The following is a 22,638-nucleotide window of genomic DNA, read 5'->3' on the forward strand; positions in this document are numbered from 1 at the left end:
CGTAGGAGAGCCCCACGCGCAACAAGTGCGCCCCATAAGGAGAGCCGCCCAGTGCGAAAGAAAGTGTAGCCTGCCCAAGAATGGCGCTGCACACATGGAGAGCTGACACAACAAGATGATGCAACAAAAGAAACAAAGATTCCCGGTGCTGCTGATAAGGATAGAAGTGGTCACAGAAGAACACACAGTGAATGGACACAGAGAGCAGACAACTGGGGGGCGGGCTGGAAGGGGAGAGAAATAAATAAGTAAGTGAGAGAAGTAAGTAAGTAAATACATAAATAAAAATAAAATCTTTAAAAAGAATCAATTGGCAGTGGATGTGTAGGTTTATATCTGTACTTTTATTCTGTTCCACTGATCTGTTTTTTGCACCAAAATCACAGTGTTTTGATTACTGTCACTTTGTAATACAATTTGAAAACAGGAAATGTGAGTCTTCCAACCTTGTTCTTCTTTATGAAGATTATTTTGACTATTGGGGTCTCTGGCAGTTCCTTTTAATTTGAGAATTGGTTTTTCAATTTCTGCTAAAATGGTTGTTGGAATTTTAGTAGAGATTGCATTGAATCTTTGGGTAGTATTGGTGTATTTACAGTGCTAACTCTTTCAGTACATGAACATGGGATGTTTTGCCATTCATTTAGGTATTTAATTTCTTTCAGCGTTTTGTAGTTTTCAGTGTACGTCTTTTGTATTCTTAGTTAAATTTGTTCCTAGGTATTTTGTTATTTTAGAATCTTTCATAAATGGAATCATTTTCTTATTTCTTCCTCAAATTGTTCATTGCCAGTGTATAAGAACTGGCAGTTTTTTTTATTCATTTTTTTAATATTACATTAAAAAAATATGAGGTCCCCACGTACCCCCCACACCCCCCACCCCACTACTCCCCCCATAGCAACATTCTCCTCCATCATCATGACACATTCATTGCACTTGGTGAACACATCTCTGAGCATTGCTGCACCTTGTAATCAAAGGTCCACATCATAGCCCACACTCTCCCACATTCCATCCAGCGGGCCATGGGAGGACCTACAATGTCTGGCAGTTGTCCCTGCAGCACCACCCAGGACAACTCCAAGTCCCGAAAACGCCTCCACATCCCATCTCTTCCTCCCATTCCCCACACCCAGCAGCCACCATGGCCACCCTTTCCACACCAATGCCACATTTTCCTTGATTACCAACCACAGTAGTTCATGAACAGAATATCAGTAAGTCCACTCTAATCCACACTCCATTCCTCCATCCTGTGGACCCTGGACTGGTTGTGTCCTTTCCACATTCATGTCAAGAGGGGGCTTAGATTCCAGGCCGTTGTTTTTTGTTTGTTGATCTTGGACCCTGCTAATTTGCTGAATTCTTTTATTAGTTCTAATAGTCTTCTTTTGGATTCCTTTGGGTTTTCTTTATATATGATCATGTCATCTTCAAACAGGAAGCTTTACTTCTCCCTTTTCAGTTTGGGTATCTTTTATTTCTTTCTCTTCCCTAATTGCTCTAGCAAGAATTTCAAGAACGGTATTGAATATAAGTTTTGAAAGCAGGCATCGTTATCTTATTTCTGATCTTAGGGGCAATGCTTTCAGTCTTTCACAATTGAGAATGATGTTAGCCATGGTGTTCTCATAAATGGCCTTTATCATGTTGAGAAAGTTGCCTTCTGTTCCTAGCTTTCAGTGTTTTATCAAGAAAGGATGCTAGGTTTTATCAAATGCCTTTTCTGCATCTACTGAGATAATTTTTTTTTTCCCCTTTAATCTACTTGTGTATTACGTTGATTGATTTTCATATATTGAACCACCCTTGCATTCCTGGGATGAGTCCCACTTGGTCGTGGTGTATAAACTTTTCATTATGCCATTGATTTGCTAATATTTTGTCATGGATGTTTGCATCAGTAATCATAAAGGAAATTGGTTTCTAATTTTCTTTTCTTGTGATGAGTCTCTACTCATTTGGTATTAGAGTAATGCTAACCTCAGAATGAACTAGGAAGTATTCCCACCTCTTGAATTCTTTGGAAGTGTTTTAGAAGGATTAATTCTTCTTATAAATGCTTGATAGAATTAATCAGTGAAACCATGTGGTCCTGGACTTCTCTTTGGTGGAAGGTTTTTGGTTATTAACTCAATCTCAATTTGTTATAGGTTTGTTGATGTTTTTTATTTTTTCTTGAGTTAATTTGGGTAATTGATTAATTTCTGGGACTTTTTTCATTTTTATTTTTATTTTTTAAAGATTTATTTATTTATTTAATCCCTCCCCCTCCACCCCCGTTGTCTGTTCTCTGTGTCTCTTTGCTGAGTCTTGTTTCTTTTGTCCACTTCTGTTGTCATCAGCGGCACGGGAAGTGTGGGCGGTGCCATTCCTGGGCAGGCTGCACTTTCTTTCGCACTGGGCCGCTCTCCTTATGGGGCACACTCCTTGCACGTGGGGCTCCCCTACGCAGGGGACACTCCTGCGTGGCAGGGCACTCCTTGAGCGCATCAGCACTGTGCGTGGGCCAGCTCCACACGGGTCAAGGAGGCCCGGGGTTTGAACCGAGGACCTCCCATGTGGTAGACGGATGCCCTAACCCTGGGCCAAGTCCGTTTTCCCTTTCATTTTTAGATTATCTAGATTTTTTGCTGTATGATTGTAATAATTCTCTTACAGTCCTTTTTATTTCTGTAAGGTCATTAATGATATCACCACTTTCCTTTCTGATTTTAGTTATTTGTGTTTTTTCCTTTTTTTTCTATATTAGTTTTCTAAAGGTTTGTTGATTTATTGATTTTTTTTCTATGAACCAACATTTTGCTTTGTTTATTCTCTCATATATTTTCTAGTCTCTATTTCAATTATCTCCTCTCTAATCTTAATTATCCTGTAACTTTGGGTTTACTTTTTCTTGTTTTACTAGTTCCTCAAAATGTAAAGTTAGGTTATTGATTTGAGATACTTCCTTTTAAATACAGGCATTCATAGCTATAAATTTCCCTCTGAGCACTGCCTTCACTGTATCCCATAACTTTTGGTTAAGTTGTGTCTTTGTTTTCATTTGTCTCTGAATAGTTTTTAACTTCCCTTGTAAATTTCTTTAACCCACTGGTTGTTTAAGAGTGTGCTGTTTAATTTTCACATATTTATAAATTTTCCAGTTTTCCTTCTGTTATTGATTTCTGGTTTTATTCTGTTCTGGTCAGAGAGGTCTTTTTATGATTTCAGTATTTTTAATTCATGATGACTTATTTTATGCCCTAATATAGTATATTCTTAAAAATGATTGGTGTGCACTTGAAAAGAATGTGTATTCTGAAGATTTTGGGTGAAATGTTATATATATGTTGATTAGATCTAGTTGGTTTATAATGTTTGTAATGCTGTAATGTTGTTCCCTTGTTGATCTCCTGCTTAGATTCTATCCAATGATGAAAGTGGTGTATTGAAATCTCCAATTATTATTATAGAGCTGTTTCTTCCTTTAATTCTTTATATATTTTAGTGCTCTGCTGTTAGGTTCATATTTGTTAAATCTGCTTGTTGAATGATCCTTTTATTGATATATACTGTCCTCCTTTGTCTCTTGTAATAGTTTTTGTCATGAAGTCTGTTTTGTCTGATACTAATTTAACTCCTCCCTCTCTTTTGATTATTTGCATGAAATATATTTTTCTGCCCTTAATTTTCAACTTATATTTATATCTCTGTTTCTAAGATGGGTCTCCTATAAACAGCATATAGTTCGGTGATTTTTTTTCATCTGTTCTGCCAATCTCTGCCTTTTTTTGTTGGAGAGTTTAGTCAGTTTTTCTTTTTTATTGTTTTGTGAATTGATATTTTGGAAAATATAATGAAAATGAATTACTAGAATTCCCAAAAAGATGAGGTAATAAACAAAGACATATAAAATGTATATTTTTTGAAGGGTAGTTTCAATTTATTAATGAACCGGAGAGAACAGCACAAGTGACTGTAAGCAAGAAAGATGGACAGGTGTTCATTCTGTTTTATTCTGCCATGTATGCCAGATAAACCCTCCCTGTGCCCCACAGATGGTACCTTTTAGATGAGGGAAGGCCCATCCTGCAGGAGGAGCACAGCATTTTCTTCTTTTGTATTATGTATAGGAGACTACATTATTGTTAGATTTCTATTCAGAAATCATTGTCAAGTTTCTAAGAAAAATTCTGACTACTCTTGATTTCTGTACTTAATTTTATCATGGAGTGGCACTTTGAGTAGTATTGATTTTAGTGTAAGAAAGGAGGAATTTAACACACTACCTACCCTTACCCATTTTTATCAATTAGTTATTTTTTGTACTGATAAGGTTTATAATATTTATCATTTCTTCTATAATGACAATTCAGTTTTTCATGCTTGGTCTATTAGTTGATTTAATGAAAAACTGTTCGAAGTATTGATTTTGCTTAAATACGTGGTAATTCTTTGTTGTATTATGTTTATACATATGGATATATGGTTGAACAATTGGGTTGACTAGTAGAGTTAGCTGGTGTAGCAGTTTGATATAGTTATGATTCCAAAAATAGATACTGGATTATGTTTGTAAACTGTTCTGTACCTAGGTGTGATTAAATTATAATTAGGGCTTTGATTGGGCCATGTCAGAAGGGTGTTGAATCCTCACCCCTTGGTGGGGGGAAACGACTTAAAGACAAAAGGCATGACAAAGGACAGAGTTGGAGGGTTTTTAATGTTGGAATTTGATGCTGAAGTCTTAAGCTGGAGCCCCAGGAAGTAAGCACACAGAGGAAAGAGAAGCAAGCCCTGGAAAGAGAAGAACCCTGAGCTGGGAAAGAAGCAAGCCTCAGGAAGAGAGGAACCTGAGCCTGGAGAGAAGCAAGACCTGGGAAGAGAGGAACCCAGGAAGCCTGAACTCTGGCAGACGTTAGCAGCCATCTTGCTCCAACATGTGGAAATAGACTTTGATGAGGAAAGTAACCTATGCTCTATGGCCTGGCATGTGTAAGCTCCTACCCCATATAAATACTCTTTATAAAAACCAACTGATTTCTGGTATTTCACATCAGCACCCCTTTGGCTGACGAATATAGCTGGCATGGGTGATCTCTGAGTTATGCAGTCATATTTCCCCTCAGGATTTACCATAAATGGGACAGTGGATTGGAGGGCTTTGTGTAATGAGGGGGAGTGGGTGGAAGGTGGCCTGGGTCAGCAGCAGGCTACTCTAATGAAAGGCATATGGTCACTGTATTAGTTAGCTGAATGGGTAATGTTGCAAAGTACCAGAACTCTGTTGACTTATATAAAGGCTATTTATTTGGAGTAGAAGCTTACAGTCACAAGGCCCTAAAGAGTCCAACTCAAGGTACCATCAGAGGTACTTTCTTACCCAGAGTCAATGGCCATGTGTTGAAGCAAAATGGTGGGCATTGTCTGTGAGGATTCAAGGGTTCAGCCTTTCTTCTTTCCTCTTAAGGCTCTGTGGGCCCAGCTTCTTCTGAGCTCAGCTGTAGGCTGGCATAAGGCTCATCTCTCTTCTGAGGGCTCATCTCTTTCTGGGCTCAGCTGCTTTGCTCTTGCCACAAGGCCAGCTCATAACTGTCAGGTGAAAGGCTTGGCTCTCTCCCCAGCACTCCAGTGTCAAAAACTCAACTCTCTCTGTTTTCCTTCTCCGTGTATTTACTTCCCTGTCTTTGACTGAGCATCTGTATATATATCCCACAAAGGGCGGGGGCAGGGACTCAAACCCAGTTGCCCTAATCTTGATTTAATAAAGTAAAAGTGAAACCTCTGAATCCAGTACAATCTAATACACCCAGAGGAACAGACCAGTTTACAAACACAATCCAATATCTATTTTTGGAATTCATAAACAATACCAAACTGCCACTGTCACAGAGGAAGCTAAGTGTAAACCACAGTTGTCAAATAAGGAACTCTGAGTTTTGCTGCTTTAATGTAGTTAAACCTTGAGTAGATCTGATATAGAGGTAAGGAGTTACCTCAAGCTCTGTTCACTTTTTGACACTGATACACTAGTACATTTCTGTAATATATAGTCTACTATTTTAGTTTGCTAAAAACTGCTGGGAGCAATATACCACATATGGGTTGGTTTTTGTAATAGGAATTTATTAGGTTAAAAGCTTGCAGTTCTGAGACCTTGGAAGTGTCCAAAGCAAGGCATCATCAGGAGATGCCATCTCACCAAGTTGTAGCTGTGGGTGATCAGGCACATGGCAGAGTCATCTAAATATGGTTTCTCTTTGAGTTCATCTGTGGGTGATCAAGCACATGGAACTCTTCTCTCCGCTGTCCTCAGGCCTGTGCTTTTCTCTCTCTCTACCAAGCTCATTAACTTTTGGAAGTCTCTCTCTGCTTCTGCTGCTTTTTTCGTGTGTCTGCAGGTTTTTAGTCCTCCACTTATAAAGGACTCCCGTAAGAAGATTAAGACCTACCCTGGGTCCTGCAATCTAATCAATGGCCCCTAAGTGAATTGATTCAATCAAAAGGCCCCAGCTGCAAGGGCTTACAGGCACAGGAATGGGTTTGCTTTAAGAATAGGATTTTCTGGGGTCCACAAAAGACTCAGACCTACACACCTATTTTATTTACAGTTTTGTTGTAGATTAGTGGTTCTCAAAGTGAGATTTCCTGGACCAGCAGCATCAGCATCAGCATCACCTGAGAACTTCTTAGATATGCAGAATCTTGGGGCCCTACCCAAGACCTACTGGATCAGAAGCTCTGTATGGGGCCCACCAATCTGTGATTTAATAAGTCTTCTAGGTGATTATGATGCAAGCTACAGTTTGAGAAACAGTACTCCAAGTTATAGCCATGTGTTATTGATGGCCTAAAATTGTTTAAAAAGGCTGTTTTAAAATTAATTATCCTGAAGTTTTTTTTTAGTCTACTCTTGCTCTCTTGTTTGGACTTGGGGGACTCCTTGGGAAATATCTCTTTATCACTGGAATTTTGGATTACTATTTTCTGCCTTTTTCCCCCCTTGTGGTACAACTTTATTAGCTTTCTATTACAAAAATTTTCTCCAACTTTCGTATTTACTGTTCGTCTTTAACTTGTTTTCCCGCATTTTTATGGCTTCTTTATTTTTTTAGTCTTCTTTTTCCCTTTCCTTTAGTTGGGATCTTACTAGAGAAATAGATTGTATGGTTTAATAACTTATTTGTCCTATGTTAAAACAAATGAATAAACTATAATCCATAACCCATACCTTAAAACAAGTAAATATACCTTAATCCATAATATAACTCATAAAATTTCAGAAGTATCTTTTATTATCAGTGGCAAGTAATTTATAAATCTGTGTATACAAAGAAAAGTATAAAGCACAAAGTAAAATTGCATTTTACTCAGATAATTGCATTTTACCTTTTGACTCAGGTAAAAAGTCAGCACAAAAGGCAAAAAGTCTTTTATAAACAAACTGCTCTTGAGGATTCCTTAAATCTCCATACAGAACAGAATACATGGTTTTATGTATATTATCCTGTCTCTATTAATGCAATGTAGTTAATTTTTTCTCTAGGATTTCTACAGATTGGTTTGAAATGATCCCATCAGATTTCTTTGGTTCTGTATCACATTAAATAATTGGCTTGCATTCAGGGACCATCATATGAAAAATATTTTTGAATGTTTCAAGGAATGATATGAGATAATACACATGAAAAGACTTCATAAACTAAAATTTCTGTGAAAATGTGAAATACTATTATTACCCTATCATTTTTCGGGAGACTTATAACAGATTTGCTTTATTTTCCAATTATTTTAACAACTCTAATGATTACTGTATTGTATATTTAGGAATAGTTTTTGATCCCTAACTTTAAAAATACTTTAAAAGTATTTTTGAAAATGGGTCTGTTCTCATTTATTAAAATGCTTCCTTCACAGACAACCCAGAAGTGGCATTTCTCCTCCCTTCCCCCATTTTGTCAGTGTGGGTTCAAAGAACTGATTTTACAGACTATATAAAATTATAATTGAAAAAGAAAATGTTACCTTCTTGGGTATATGTATTACTTGTCAGTTAACAACTCCAATTTAGTGGTTGTAGTTACATTTCTCTATATTTGAAAAGCTACACTCTAACTGAAAGAACTTAACTCTGAAAGTACTTTTATATTTATATTTGTTTTTCTTTTTATTTAAAGTTGGCTTTATTTTGTGCCATGGGATTCTAAATACTGATGCAACAGCACTGAACCTTTGGAAGCTAGCTCTTCAAAGTAGTTCTTGCCTCTCACTCTTTCGGGATGAAGTTTTCCATATTCACAAAGCTGCAGAAGACCTATTTGTAAACATTCGAGGGTATGGCATTTTCAGTTATTTCAATTATTTTTGGAAAGTGGTGGTGAGTGGATTTTCTTTTCTGAAAGTTTGTGCATAGGAAGGAGTCACATCATGCAAGGTATAGCCTCTTTATCTTACTGGCCCCAGTAAGTTGTTTTTCATCATCTTTCTCATGTCGCATTAATCATATTTTTATAAGACTTCACGGACTTAAAAATCTAGTGTTCTTTCCCTTTGAAAATTTGTAGAAGACTGAAGATGAGTCTTCTTTTGCAAATTCATATATGGTTTTTGACATAAATATTGCCATATATATTTTATTATATAACTAATATAAAAGCATACATTTTAGTGTTTAGAATTTTTAGAAGTGTTACAGAATAAAATGCATTATAAAATTATAAGAATCAATCATTAGAACAACTAAAATAATTATAGAAGTGTAATTGCTGCACAGAGTAAATCATATTTTCTTATAATAGTAGTTATTCCTACGTAATTTATTTGCATTCATTCCCTATAATATAAATCTCTGAAATTTTTCTTTGAAAATTTTAATGCCTGAATTTTTTTCCACTTGAGGTTCTATAGCCAATATCTAAAAGCCAAGTTGAGCTCAGGCTTGGTAGTGTTTATGAAATCTTTTCAAACTAGGAGAATCTAAAATATCCTGGGCTTTCCTATACCTGAAAGTATTGAATAATTATATTGGACTTTTTAGCTTCAAATAAAAATGAAACTTGCCAGCATGTATTCCATACCCAATTCAGTAATGTCTTAATAAAATTGAGATGAAATAAAGCCTCTTTTTAGTTATTAAAAAATGAAGGTGTGAAATGTTTCACAACAATGCAGATGTAGTTGGTGGTATGATATATGGGAGCCCTGTATGATGAAATAAATGTTTGTTTCATAAGTTAACTTTTGCTATACACTTATTGTTTATGTATGTTCATGTATGAATGATATACTTAAAAAAAGAAGGTGTGTAGCACAGACAATTTAAGTCAACAGGTCTCAGATTTTAATGAGCATAAAAATTACCTGGGGGTATGAATTACAGTGCAGGTTCCTGCACATCACCTTTACCCTACTGTATTTGTATCTTGGAGAGTTAAAGGAATGTGCAGTTTCTCCCAACCCCAGTACTTTATTGAGGTAAAATTTACAGGCAGAAAAATGCATAAATCTTAGTTATTGGTATTCAGCTCTATGACTTTGCAGAGAAGTAGTCTGACACTCCTTCTTCGATAGTATAGTGTAAAACATTTCTGTCATCCCCTGAAAATTCTCTTGTGCCCCTTTCTGGTCAGTATTGCTGACTCCCCCTCCCTTTCCCAAGTGACCAATATTCTAACATCTGTCTTATAGGTTATCCTAATAATCTCATGCAGGTGGTCTGTGAATCATAATATGAGAAACAGTGCCCTGTGTACTTTTTGGCTTTATTCCTTAATTTTAGATGGTAGATAACTCTGAAATATCCTATGTCAGATGGGTTTTATAATTTTCTAATAAGTTCAGATTGAAAATCATAAAAACTTGTATGATGGATGTTTTAACATATTGATACCCTCTCTGTGGAGTCATATTAAGATATGTGTAAACATTTAAATCCCGACAGTCTGTGTATCTTAAGTGTGTCTCTATAAATGGTTTAGGTAAGCTTATTGACACCCTGAAACAACTGTCTTTTGTTATGCTTTTTTTAATGATAAGTTTATCCTTTTAAGAATCTCTATTTAAAGTTGAGAAGTTTTGATCTTTGATTAAATTGTGAGTGAGCAAGGCCAGTTTAAAATATGAATTATAATGATTACAGGTCAGACCCTAAGTATAAAGGCTTATTGATTATAGAGGTCAGTGAGTACATCGTAAGTTTCAGACATTTGCTTAAAGAACACAAATTTTAGAAACCTTAATTTAGATGTTACAGTTCATTTTGGTAAAAGTGCTTGTTAGGTTGTCAAGAAGCTATTTTTTCTTTAACATTTTGGGAATTTTGAGTTTTTATATCTAGTATTCATGAAATTAACATGTGTTTACTAAGCACTTGCTTTTCAGGTGGCATCCATAAACTGGTTGGTTTTAAGTTGGTGATCTGTTTTTTTTTTATTTTAGGTAGTACCGGGGATTGAACCTGGGACCCTTGTACATGAGAAGCAGGCGCTTAAACACTGAACTATACCTGCTCCCGTTTCTTTTAGTTAAAATGTTTTTAAATTTGAAAACCAAGAAGAAAAATGAAAGTTAAAATAACCCATAATACTATCTTTTAAAACGATTTAAAGTAGGCTAATATAACTTTGCCTAAGTTTTCTCCACCACAAATCCCTGTACCCAACAAAGGTTTCCGCTACTATCATTTGTATATGACTTTTCAGAAAATTTTCTATGCTTATGAGATGGCCTTGATAAAAAGTCAAAACTGATTGTTTTATCAGAACTTTAAGTTTTTGGAAATCACTGTTACTTCCATCAGAAGCATAATTTTAATGTCTCTATTAGAGCTTTAAGAGTAAGATTTAATAGAATAAAAATCTTCATTTTGAAGTTTAATTTTACTATTGAATTTAATATAATGTGAAATTTATTCTTACAGGAGGGATTTGACTGGGTATCAAAGTGCAGGGAAGGTTAGAGATAGACTTCTTCCATTTATATCCAGTTTGAAGGCCATTTTTTCTTGTTGATAATTATGTCATTTTAAATTGACTTTTAATATTTAGTTAACTCATTTTGACTTTAATTGATCAATTAAGATTAACCTGGTTCTTTTTTTTTTAAACATAGCTATAATAAACGTATTAATGACATAAGAGAATGCAAGGAGGCAGCTGTGTCGCATGCGTAAGTAGTTCGATTGTTAACTATGGTACTTTTAATCAAGAAAATTCCTTTCTTAAAGCATTATTTTCTAGATGTGAGTACAGATTAATGGTGTACTAAAGATAGTAGAAGAGGGAGATTCTCAATCAAGAAGAATCATAATAGCTATATAACCTCAATATCTCGTTATCTTGAAATTAGTACAAATTTTAAATATTTTTGAAGTGTTGATAACATTCCCTAAGGAAGTACCATATGAAGGACTTTCGGGTATTATTCCGTTCTCTCACTGCCATTGTGCTCCCTGTACCAATACTTTGCAAGTTGTGCTGATCTTTGTACTATTTCATGAAAATTGACATATCTACATACTCTCCAAAGTAGTATTTACTTTTGATTGTGTGGTAACCTCATCCTGTTCCCAAATTTTAGTTTCTTATATTAATAAATACAGATTTTTGTTTAGAAATTAGTGTATTTGGTATCTTTTAACAACTTTTTAATTTTTTTTGTGAAATATATAATTTGATATTTTACATTAATTGTTAGGTATATGGGATACATATGTAGAATATTTTCTCCAATGAGCTTAGGTATTGCAGAGTAACTAATCCAACAGCATTTCTATAAGGCAGGGAGAAAATAAGCACCATTGTCACAGATAAAAGAAAAATATAAAACCACAAGAACTTTTATAATTTAGGTTAAGGCTGTAGGGTGGATATTGGGAATTTAAGCCTCCTTTATTCATTGCTATCTGTATTTTATATCATTCCTCATCCATATTTTTCACTGAATGAAGTACTCGTGCTTATATTAGTCAAAAATGATTCTTTAGTACAAATAACACAGTTTGGAGTATATTTAAATTCCTTTTTTCAAAAACCTACAGAAACAAATGTACTTATTACTTCCTCATAGGATATACTCTGTCATAAGCAGATAAACAGTAAAATGTACTTATCTTTTATAAAGATCTTTTAAAAGTAAGATAGTTTTATTCCTTTTATTATATAAAATAATAACTAGTCAGCCATAGTTATTCCTATCACTAGGAATGTGCTGGGCATAAATGCTGTATAGACATTTTCTTAAGATGTTAGTAACACCTCAGACTCCTTATGGGAACCCTGTAAAGTGAACTAGTCAAGATAACATTTTCTTTTAAGAAATGACACCTGATGACTTCATTATTGTCAAATAAAATGAGCTTGTCATTGAAATTAAGCTTAATATATTTTACAAGTTCTATGTACAAGGCATCATGAAAGAAGTATAGGCATAAAGATGCAAGTTTCATTATACCTCTTTTATAGATGCGAGGCTGAAACTTAGGTCACACAGGTAGAAAGTTCATATTGTCTGAAACTAAACTATTTTGTTACAGTTATATTTCTGGTAAATTCAGTATGCTTGGGATTTTGGCATATGTATTACATATGTGGCCATTTATTTTATATACTTTTCTAAATTTTAAAACTTTCTTGGACTTATGTATATTTTGTATAGTATAAGGAGCTGGGAGTACTTGGAACATTTTATGTTTTTCCTTTTACTGTTAATATGTGAGAATAACTTCTAATTTGCATTTTATTTTGAAAATTCCACATATACAGGTAATTATTATTTTTATCTTTTGTTTTTGAATAAGTGCTCTAAATAGATCTCATCCCAACATCTTTACTGAATATAGATCTTGTTTAGTAAGTTTATATATTTAATAGTAATATACTTACTACAAGGATATAGATCATCAGATATTGTTATTGATTTCTATGTGAGGAGTGAAAAAAATGTATGCAGTAGAACAATGCTTGCCTTCAAGGATTTCACAGTCCAGTTTATAAAGTGCTAACAAATGTGCCACTAAAATTGCAAAAATTGTTTAGAAATGGACAGCTGGGTATTTGGGGGGAATGCTTTTTGAAGGACTAGTCCTAAAGGTTGGTTAGGATTTTAATAGTTTGCAGAGAGTGAAAGAATAAACATGGTTACAAAAGCAGTACAAGAAAGGCAAGGAAGGATAAACGTTAAGATTGGAATGTTATTTAATGACAAACATATAGAAGATGATTTTCATAGGAGCATCTGCTTCCTTAAAAAAAACTTTGGAAGTTGACCTTGAAATGCTAAGGTTATTTAATTGCCAAGAAGAATTTAGTAGAAACAGGTAAACTTAAGATGGTATCTTTTTCTACAGTGGTTCCATGCACAGAGAAAGGCGCAAGTTTTTAAGGTCTGCACTGAAAGAATTGGCTACTGTCCTCTCTGATCAACCTGGCTTGCTAGGTCCAAAGGTAATTGGTCTAATTTTTGTTAAATTATACTGCATTAAATTAAAAATTTTTTTTCTTCTCCCTTTGCATTTTTTACTAAAAATATGAGTCAAGGACTGCTTGAAGAGAGTTGGAATATATTTATTTGAGAATGAATTTACTGACTTGACATGCATACATCACATCTTGCATTTTCCTCTTTTTTCTCTTATATGCATACTTTCCCATATATGCATACCTCCAAGTACTCTTCTTTCCTTATCTGCACACCCTGGTGTGTTTGCCTGGTTTCTTTCTTACCCTCAATTACTTTTCATAATTCACTTGTCTTTCAAACAACAAGTGACTTCTCTTTTCCACTAAAATTATTCTTACCTTGTTGAGGCAAGTCTCTTATCTTTGAACTTGATATTATCCCTTCTTGCCAAAGACTTTTAATTTTAGTAATGAATAGGTTTTCCTTTTAATATTTGTATGAGAGTAAACAATGTTACTTTTTTTAAACATTAGGCACTTTTTGTTTTTATGGCATTGTCCTTTGCCCGTGATGAAATTATCTGGCTACTTCGTCATGCAGATAACATGCCAAAGAAGAGTGCAGATGACTTTATAGATAAGTAAGTTAACAATATTAAATTTTTTTTTCATATATTCTGATTGAGTTGTGAAATTTGGGAACTTATCTTTGAAGTAACATTTTGAAAAACAGTTTTTGGGGGATTTTCAGATTTGGCAATGTAGGAATATTATAATGCATCATTAGATATTAATTAAAATGCAAACTAGCTTAAAATTAGGGCTTTTCGTAATTTTTTTTCCAGCATCCTAAATGGTAATAAAGTTCTTGTTTGTTTTCTTTGACTATATCCAATAATTTCCTATGGATTAATTTTTCAAAATGATTTACTTCACAAAGCATTTAAATAAGAATCCTTAGAGAATACAGTTACAACCCAGTTTATCATTTGAAATGTTTCTCTCTCATCCCTCAAGAGGAGGTTCACAGTCCCTCAACAGAAGTTAGATAAACAAAGAGAAATGGCATATAGAAGAATCTTATTTCATATTTAATGATGTACTTTTGGGATGTCCTAATTTTATTTTCATTTTGGATTTTCCTCTATTGATTTTCAGTGTTAGCTTTTTTGTTTTGTTTTGAGTTTTGCTTTCCATGATATTTTTATTTATGTGAAATAACTTAAGAAAATAATTGCCATTTTCTAAGAATGCCTTTTCTAAGAAAATAGCTTCTAATAGTAATATCATGGGCATTTTGTATTTTCCTTGATAACAGTGAATTCTTTCAAATATTTTCCTGAAATTTTTTAAAGGCACATTGCTGAATTAATATTTTACATGGAAGAACTTAGAGCACATGTTAGGAAATATGGACCTGTAATGCAGAGGTATTATGTGCAGTACCTTTCTGGCTTTGATGCTGTTGTACTCAATGAACTTGTGCAGGTAAAAGTTATCTCATTTCATATTATTTCCCCCTTTTGTTTCTTCTTTCCCTCCTTTCCAGTAACAAATATGTTTGGTCAACAAAGCATTTATAAAGTATTACCATATGCCAAGTAATAGAGATAACAAATATATATAAGTCATGGTCCTATTTTATTAAGGATATTATTGTCTAGAGGGGAGGAAACAGTGGTAGTCATTATGAAGAAATGTTTACAAATCTCAGAGGGAACACAGAAAGGAACAATTCTTTATCCTGGGGTGAAGGTGTACAATAACCAAATTATAGAGGACCTGTGAAAGAGGAGGTTAGTCATAAATTAGATTTACTACTTAGAAAGTTCTCTCTGGCTCATCATCGGTGATGGATTGCTGGGAGTGAAAAGAAGAGGCAGAGAGACCAGAAGATGAAGTACTTAAGTAGGCTAAATGAGAGCTGATGAGAATCTGAACTTGGACAGTGACTGTAACTATATAGAAGAGATCATGGAGAAAATATAATTGATAATTATGTATAAGAGGGAAAATAAGTGATAATTCTTTCTGTATAGTATGTTAGAGGATATCAGAAAATAAACATCTAAATGTCCTAATTTTTAAATGTCTTAATTTTATATTCATTTTGGATTTTAGTCTTTCATTAGATTTTAGTCAGCTTTTTTTGCTCTTTATTTCTTTATTAAATCTTTTCCATTTTAATATAAATCTTAGTTTTATTCCAAATGAGCCAATTGTAAGGAAAATATTTTGTTTCATTTCATAAACTCACAGATGTCTAAAATATTATAAGTTAGCGTATAGAATAAAGGAAGAGCAGTAAAAATTCTCTATATTAAAACTGCTTTAAAACTACAGGTTTTCCAGGAGAATAAGCTTACCTTGAAACCCAATTTTTTCCCACGCTTATCTAAAAAGACACATCTAAGAAAAAAATTGTTCCTGTAATTGTTTACCACTTTATTACTATTCTAAAGTGCATTATTCTTTTATCCACTAGATGGAGCTCAGATACTTTCTTTTTAGAATGACCATTAAAAAATGGAACAGAAAACTTGCTTTTATCTCTAGAGTGTTATTACCTTAATGCAATTTTATTTGAAGAGTTATTACTTACTAGATAAACCAAGGAAGGGTATTCATGCTAGCACACAATATAAAAATAAACCTGGTTCCATGTAACTTTGGAACTATGCTATTCTGTATTTATTGATATTTATTTATTAATTTTACAGATTTATGTTATAGTGTTGAAATTTTTAACTCACTTGATACTGGTGTCTTTTTATAAAACTGGAGGTTCCTAACATTTCTTTTGAGTTTATATAATAGTAGAAGTAGGAGTATCAGTAGCAACAATAATAATACTAATAACAATTGCCAATATTTAGTGTATTTTCTTGAATCTATGCAGAAGTCTGTGACTATAGGTATGTTATTTGTTGAAAAAAACAGAACCTGTATAAACTTGCTTGGTGTACCACATAGTTCATAAATAATAGAGTCAGTATTCTTGCAACTTGAATGCCTAATCTCCTTACCAAACTTTCTGTTATAAAGTACATTTATAGTGTTTTTTTTTTTGTTGTTGTTGTTGTTTTTTAAGGTACTGGGGCCAGGGATTGAACCCCAGACCCTGTATGTGGGAAGCCAGTGCTCAATCACTGAGCCACATTAGCTCCCCTGTGTTGATTTTTTCATTGTTTGTTTATTTTTAGGAGATACCTGGGACAGAACCCAGGACCTCCTATGGGGGAAGCAGGCACTCAACCTCTTGAGCCACATCACTCCCTTATATTGTTTTTAACCATTTGCTAGGTCTGATAAATGTAGAACTAAGACCAAATACGGTATAATATATTTTTGCTATAATAGGTCTTGATGCTTTGAAACTATATTTTATGTTGTGTGCTAAAATACATTTTCAAAACAATGTATTTTTTAGCATCCACTTTTAATACATTTTATGTTATATTCATTTATCTAGCTGCTTTTAAAGTTTTTTCCTCCTAACTTTATTGAGGTTTATGTCATATACAATAACAATTCACCTAGTTTTTTTTGGCAACTGTGCAATCATGTAACTACCACTTTAGTCAAGATGTAGAACATTTCCTATACCCTTAAAATTTTTCTTTCCCACCTTTTAACTTGATTCCCTTGTTGGACTTCCAGCAACCACTAATCTTCTGTCACTATAGTTTTGCCTTCTTTTTTGGGGAGGTTTCATGTAAATGGACTCACACATTATATTGTCTTTTGTTTTTCACTTCTTTCACTTAGCATAATGTTCTTGAGATTCATCAATGTTGTTATGTGTATCAATATTTCATGTCTCTTTATTACTAAAAAAAATATTCCATAGTAAGAATATACCACAGTTTATTTGTTCATTCACCACCAGTTCATGGACCTATGGGTTGTTTCCCAACTAGCCATTTTTAGCATTATTTCTTTTTCAGAATCTTTCCGTTTGCCCTGAAGATGAATCAATCATCATGTCTTCTTTTGTGAACACTATGACTTCCCTAAGTGTAAAACAAGGTAATTAGTCTTAAGTAAAAGCATCTTCTCTTTTAATCAGGGTTTCAAACTTCACTATTAAGAAATGAATTTAATTTAACAATTAATTTTTATAGAAACACCTCATTCTTGGACATAATTCATCTTTTCCCTTTTTCCTTAACTTTGTACTCTCTGAAGCAAGAGTTTTCAAAATGCATTTGTGATGCTGTTTGCAAAAATAAGAAATATAGTTTGATATTTCTTACTATTCAGCATGTAAAAAGGAGGCATATTGTAATAGAAAAAGTAGAAAAATAGAAGAGTACTGTGTGTTGTGTAACAAAATATTTGGTTCAGGCATACCTATAACAATAGCAGTAATGGATATTATTTTAAAATGTTTAGTTTGTGCCAGGCTTTTGTTTGTATTATCCCATTTAATTCACATCAGTTCTTTAAAACCACTGTTATTACTTTTATTTGACAGACTTGGAAACTCAAAATTTGAGTAGGTAATCAATTTGCCCAAGCTCTAAGAGATATTAAGTGCTACACTAGAAATTTGAGCTTGAGTCTATCAGTTTCAGAAATGGATGTTCTATACTACATTGCCTCTTCATTATATGAACACTCTATTCCAATAGGTTGATTATGCTGTTTTAGTTTTGAAGTCTTTACATAAAAGGTATCAGAAATCTTGAGAATTTCTGAGTAATAAATACATTTTATATTTAATCAATCTTTATAGTTATCATACTTAAGAAATGAAAGTATTAGAAAGTTGCCTGGTGATATTTAGTTTATTTGGAGTTATTTTATGGAACTTCATCATGTTGTCCAAAGTCTATATTCACAGTATCCCTTAAGCTCTATTTGTAGGTCCTTTGTATTAATTTATAAGCAGACCGAGAATCAAGAGAGTTAGAAGAGAAGTTGTCTTTTAGGACAACTGCCTTCTTTATTGTCATCTTTATAGGATTTTGAGTTGATTTGCACTCTCAGTCCTTAAATTATAAAATGTGATTATAGTTTGTGAAAATGGTCATTTGCTTTGTAATTTATTTTCTGTTGCAGTTGAAGATGGGGAAGTATTTGATTTCAGAGGAATGAGATTAGATTGGTTTAGGTTGCAGGTAAGAAGAATTTAATTTTCATTGTTATTTTGTTTTTGTTTTTGAATACCTTGAACATGAAAACACTTAGAAAGAATTATGAAATACTTACTTTCGTATGCCTTTTGAAATCTCTTATGTAATTAACCATAGTCCTTACCTTATAAAAGAAACATTTTGTACTAGTTATTTTTTATCTTTTTTATTGTGGTAACATATACACAAGATAAAATTTACCATTTTAACCACTTTTAAGTGTACAATTTAGTAGTAGTAATTACATTCACACTGTTTTGCTACCATCACTACCATCCATTATGAGAACCTTTTCGTCACCCCAAATAGAAACTCCTCTACCCATTAAGCATTAACTCCCCATTCCCTACTCCTGCCTCTACCCCTGGTACCCTTTAATCTACTTTCTGTGCCTACAAATTTGCATATGATAGTTATTTCATATGAGTGAGATCACACAGTATTCGTCTTTTTTTGTCTGGCTTATTTCATTTAGCATAGTGTTTCCAAAGTTCATCCATATTGTAGCGTGTAATTTTTTATAACTGAATAATATTCCATGGTATGTATAGAACATGTTTTGTTATCTGTTCATCTGCTGATGGAAACAACTTGAGCTGCTTCCACCTTTTGGCTCTTTTGAATAATGCTTTATGGACATTTGTATACAGGTATCTGCCTAAGTCTTTGCTTTCAATTCTTTTGGGTTTATACCTGGAAGTAGAATTGCCAACGTTTAAAAAACATTTATTCTAGTTAGTGTGAGGTGGTATCTCATTGTGGTTTTGATTTACATTTCCCTAATGGCTAATGATGTTGAACATCTTTTCATATGCTTATTGTCCATTTGAGAATTTTCTTTGAAGAAATGTCTGTTAGAGACCTTTGCCCATTTTTAAATTAGGCTATTTGTCATTTTTTTGAGTTGTAGGGCTTCTTTATATATTTTAGATATTAAGCCCTTATCAGATATTTGATTTCCAAGAATTTTCTTCCATTCTTTAGGTTGTCGTTTCACTGTGCTATTTATTAAGCTTGGATAAATATATTTCTAATTTAAGCTTCTGGGTCATAGACAAAGGACTTAATTTATTCACGGCTCAGCAAACAAACATGAACGTTAGCATGTTTGCATCAGTTCTACTTGGCCCCCAAGTTCATATTACAGAGGGACCGGAATGAATAGTCTATATTCTTTGGGTTTACATTGCAGCTGAGGAATACTGAGTTTGAGTAACTCCGTGTTTCATCATCAACAGTAAGCATACTTGATCATTCTTCTAGAGGGTAACATTACCTCATCCCTCAAGTTTGGTAGCTGTAATTTCAACCCTGAGAAATGGCCTGGGTAAAGAATGGTCCAGTCCTTGCATTCTTGGTCTACTTACCAAGATGTGTAGGAGCACATGAGACCCATGAAGAAGTGTCTTCAAAGAGCTAGAATCCTATAATTCTTCTGTCACCCACCACATCTCATCATTTCCCAGGTGAACATCTTTAACGATCAACACCCTAGACTAGACCATCATAATACTATGTGGATAATTGCTACCACTGCCTTTTAACAGATCTCATCCTCCTTCCCCCTTCTTGCCCACCTTTTCCCTGTAGCCCTTGCCATGCAGTGCAGTTTTTCTGAAACAGAAACAGGCCATCATATAGAACCCACAATGGTTCACCAAAAAGTCCAAATTTCTGAACAAGGTTCTCTATGATACATCTTTGACCATTTCCCTTCTCTTCTTTGCACTCAAACTCTAGCCATAGTGAACAGTATTTACTCTGTAGGTGTCATTTCTATTGGGAAACCTTTTATAATCCCTAAATTCTCAATAGGCATCCCAACTATTCTTCTCTGCCCTTTAAAATATCCACAATCTATGGACATGATTCTGTTGTCTATAATTTGGTATTCCAATCATGAAATTTCCTTCCCCTCAATTTTTCTTGATGGTTTCAGGTAAGTCCTAACACTTTTTTGGCCAATCTACCTTAATTTTTACCATTTTTATTTTTGTTTTTTTAAAATTAAATTTACCTTTAATTTTTACCATTTTTAACTTCTTTGGTAGAATCCATCAATTAGTACGTGTATTCTGTTATTCCAGTTTTTGATGATTCTTTATAATCTGAAACCTCACTGAATTAACCTTTGCAAATACTTAACTTTGATTGCTTCCTATATATGTTTTTCTCTCTTCAACTAGATTGAAAATTACTTTTTGGAAAGATTAACATAACAATTGTTTTATACTTTTGATAATGCAGTTACTTTACTTCCCTTGAATGATGCTTAAGATGAACTTGTTTTATATCAGATTCTGTTTTATGGATATTAGTCTATCAGCATATTTATTTAAAGAAATTCTTGATAGGAATATCAAGTTAGGGTCACTTCAGTTTTTTAAAAGGATAATGTTACTGATAGTGTCACAATAAAAAGTTATAAATGTTTTTCAGTGTTTTTTTGTTTTTTTTCTTTGTAGAATGACTGCTAAAATCATTGGTCTACACTCAAACTACTTTGGTTTTTTATTGTACTTTTACAGGCATATACTAGTGTCTCTAAGGCTTCACTTAGCCTTGCAGATCACAGAGAACTTGGAAAGATGATGAATACAATCATTTTTCATACAAAAATGGTAGATTCCTTGGTGGAAATGTTGGTAGAAACATCAGATCTCTCCATATTTTGGTATGTTATAATTTCCTTTAAATCAGAACTTGAAATTTTTAGGATCCAAAGATATTTTTGTATTATTTTTGTGTTGGCATAGTCCTTAAGGCAGTTCGGCAATAGACTCAGAATAAAGAAAATGGTGGACTTTTATAACAACTTGCAAAAAAGAAGTTTATCAAGTTGGGATTTTACATCTCTTAAATTCTCTATAAGAGCAACTCTTCTGATTTGAGTTTTATTTTTTACATTTTCTTTGAGAAGGGTGAAAAAGAGCTACTTTAAATTGCCTTAAAGGTCCACCTTTGCATGGTAGAATTAGAGGAAACAGAAGTTGTGGATCAGGGTCAAAGAATAAATGTTGGAAATTAAATACTTAGTAATTTTCTTCTAGACTGTTAAATTGAACATTAATATTAGGGTGATGTATGAACTATTCCCTCCATTGTGTTTACATTCTCCTTTGCTTCTGTCATCCTCTTTTGTTATACTTAGTTTATAACTCTTCTCTCCTCTCTCTATCTCTCCAGATATTGTGGTCCTTGAAGGAAGGTCTTTGCTCTCTTAGTGTATAACACAGTATAGGTACTTTATAAGTATTTGAATGGATAAATGGACTAGGTTGTGATCGCAGTAATAAGCAATAGAGCCAGGATTCAAACTCAAGTATTCTGGCTCCAGGGTTACATAAATATAAATTCTGTTTTCACTGTTCCTCTTATTTTTTTTCTCTAGTGAAGCTAATAGGGATAACCTAGTCTGTACCTCTGTTTCTAAAATGCTGAAGTAGTCTCAGTAGATAGTGGTAGTAGTTTCTATATATTGACTAGAGTTCATTACGAAAAGTTCCTCAATACTTTTATTGTGGAAAATAACCCAATCCACATGGCTTTTGGCAGTTCATTAACTTGGTTTTAATTAGCGGTAGTGCCAAAGAAACCCAAATGACCAGGCAGGGAAGGCATAGGGGTCTCTTAAGGGAACTCATGAAATATATCAATAAATAGATTTTTAAGGTTTAGACTCATAGTGAAATTTGCTAGGATTTTAAAAGATTGTTTGGAACCCCTGTCTGCCTCAAAGGCTACCTTCCAAAAGAAACATAAGATTTTATGGTTTGGTACATATGGGCTACAGAAAGTTTCCTATTGCAAAAGAAGAGAGATATTTGGAGACAGCAATAGAAAATCCTGTCCCCTCTTAGAATTAAAAGAACTTTGAAGTAATGTTTATGATTTATAATTTTCAGCCATACTTAATTTTTACCTGTATTTTCTCATAGTCACATTCTTATTTTCCCTGTCACATCCTTGAAGGTGAAGTTGTTTACTATTTCTGTTTGTTTCTTTACTCTGAGGCATACTGTGTTTTATGGCCTCATATTCTTTTACATATAACTTCTCTTAAATCAGAATTTAACTTAAACTTGATGGCACCTTTGTTTATATGGCAGTGTTTTTCT

General features: G+C 33.6%; 1 protein-coding gene across 4 annotated transcripts in view; it reads left to right on the forward strand.

The window, feature by feature from the left end:
• The window catches only part of NCKAP1 (NCK associated protein 1), a 114,585-nt gene that overhangs the window by 39,330 nt on the left and 52,617 nt on the right, over positions 1 to 22,638 (forward strand). For all 4 annotated transcript variants that reach the window (XM_058300527.1, XM_058300528.1, XM_058300529.1 and 1 more), the window contains 8 exons: positions 8,163 to 8,319; positions 11,095 to 11,151; positions 13,331 to 13,427; positions 13,917 to 14,023; positions 14,738 to 14,870; positions 17,330 to 17,411; positions 18,447 to 18,505; positions 21,049 to 21,194. In XM_058300527.1, the coding sequence (XP_058156510.1) occupies positions 8,163 to 8,319; positions 11,095 to 11,151; positions 13,331 to 13,427; positions 13,917 to 14,023; positions 14,738 to 14,870; positions 17,330 to 17,411; positions 18,447 to 18,505; positions 21,049 to 21,194 (838 nt within the window). The remainder of the gene's footprint in view (positions 1 to 8,162; positions 8,320 to 11,094; positions 11,152 to 13,330; positions 13,428 to 13,916; positions 14,024 to 14,737; positions 14,871 to 17,329; positions 17,412 to 18,446; positions 18,506 to 21,048; positions 21,195 to 22,638) is intronic.

This window comes from Dasypus novemcinctus, chromosome 7 (genome assembly GCF_030445035.2).
Source record: "Dasypus novemcinctus isolate mDasNov1 chromosome 7, mDasNov1.1.hap2, whole genome shotgun sequence".
Classification (NCBI taxonomy): Eukaryota; Metazoa; Chordata; class Mammalia; order Cingulata; family Dasypodidae; genus Dasypus; species Dasypus novemcinctus.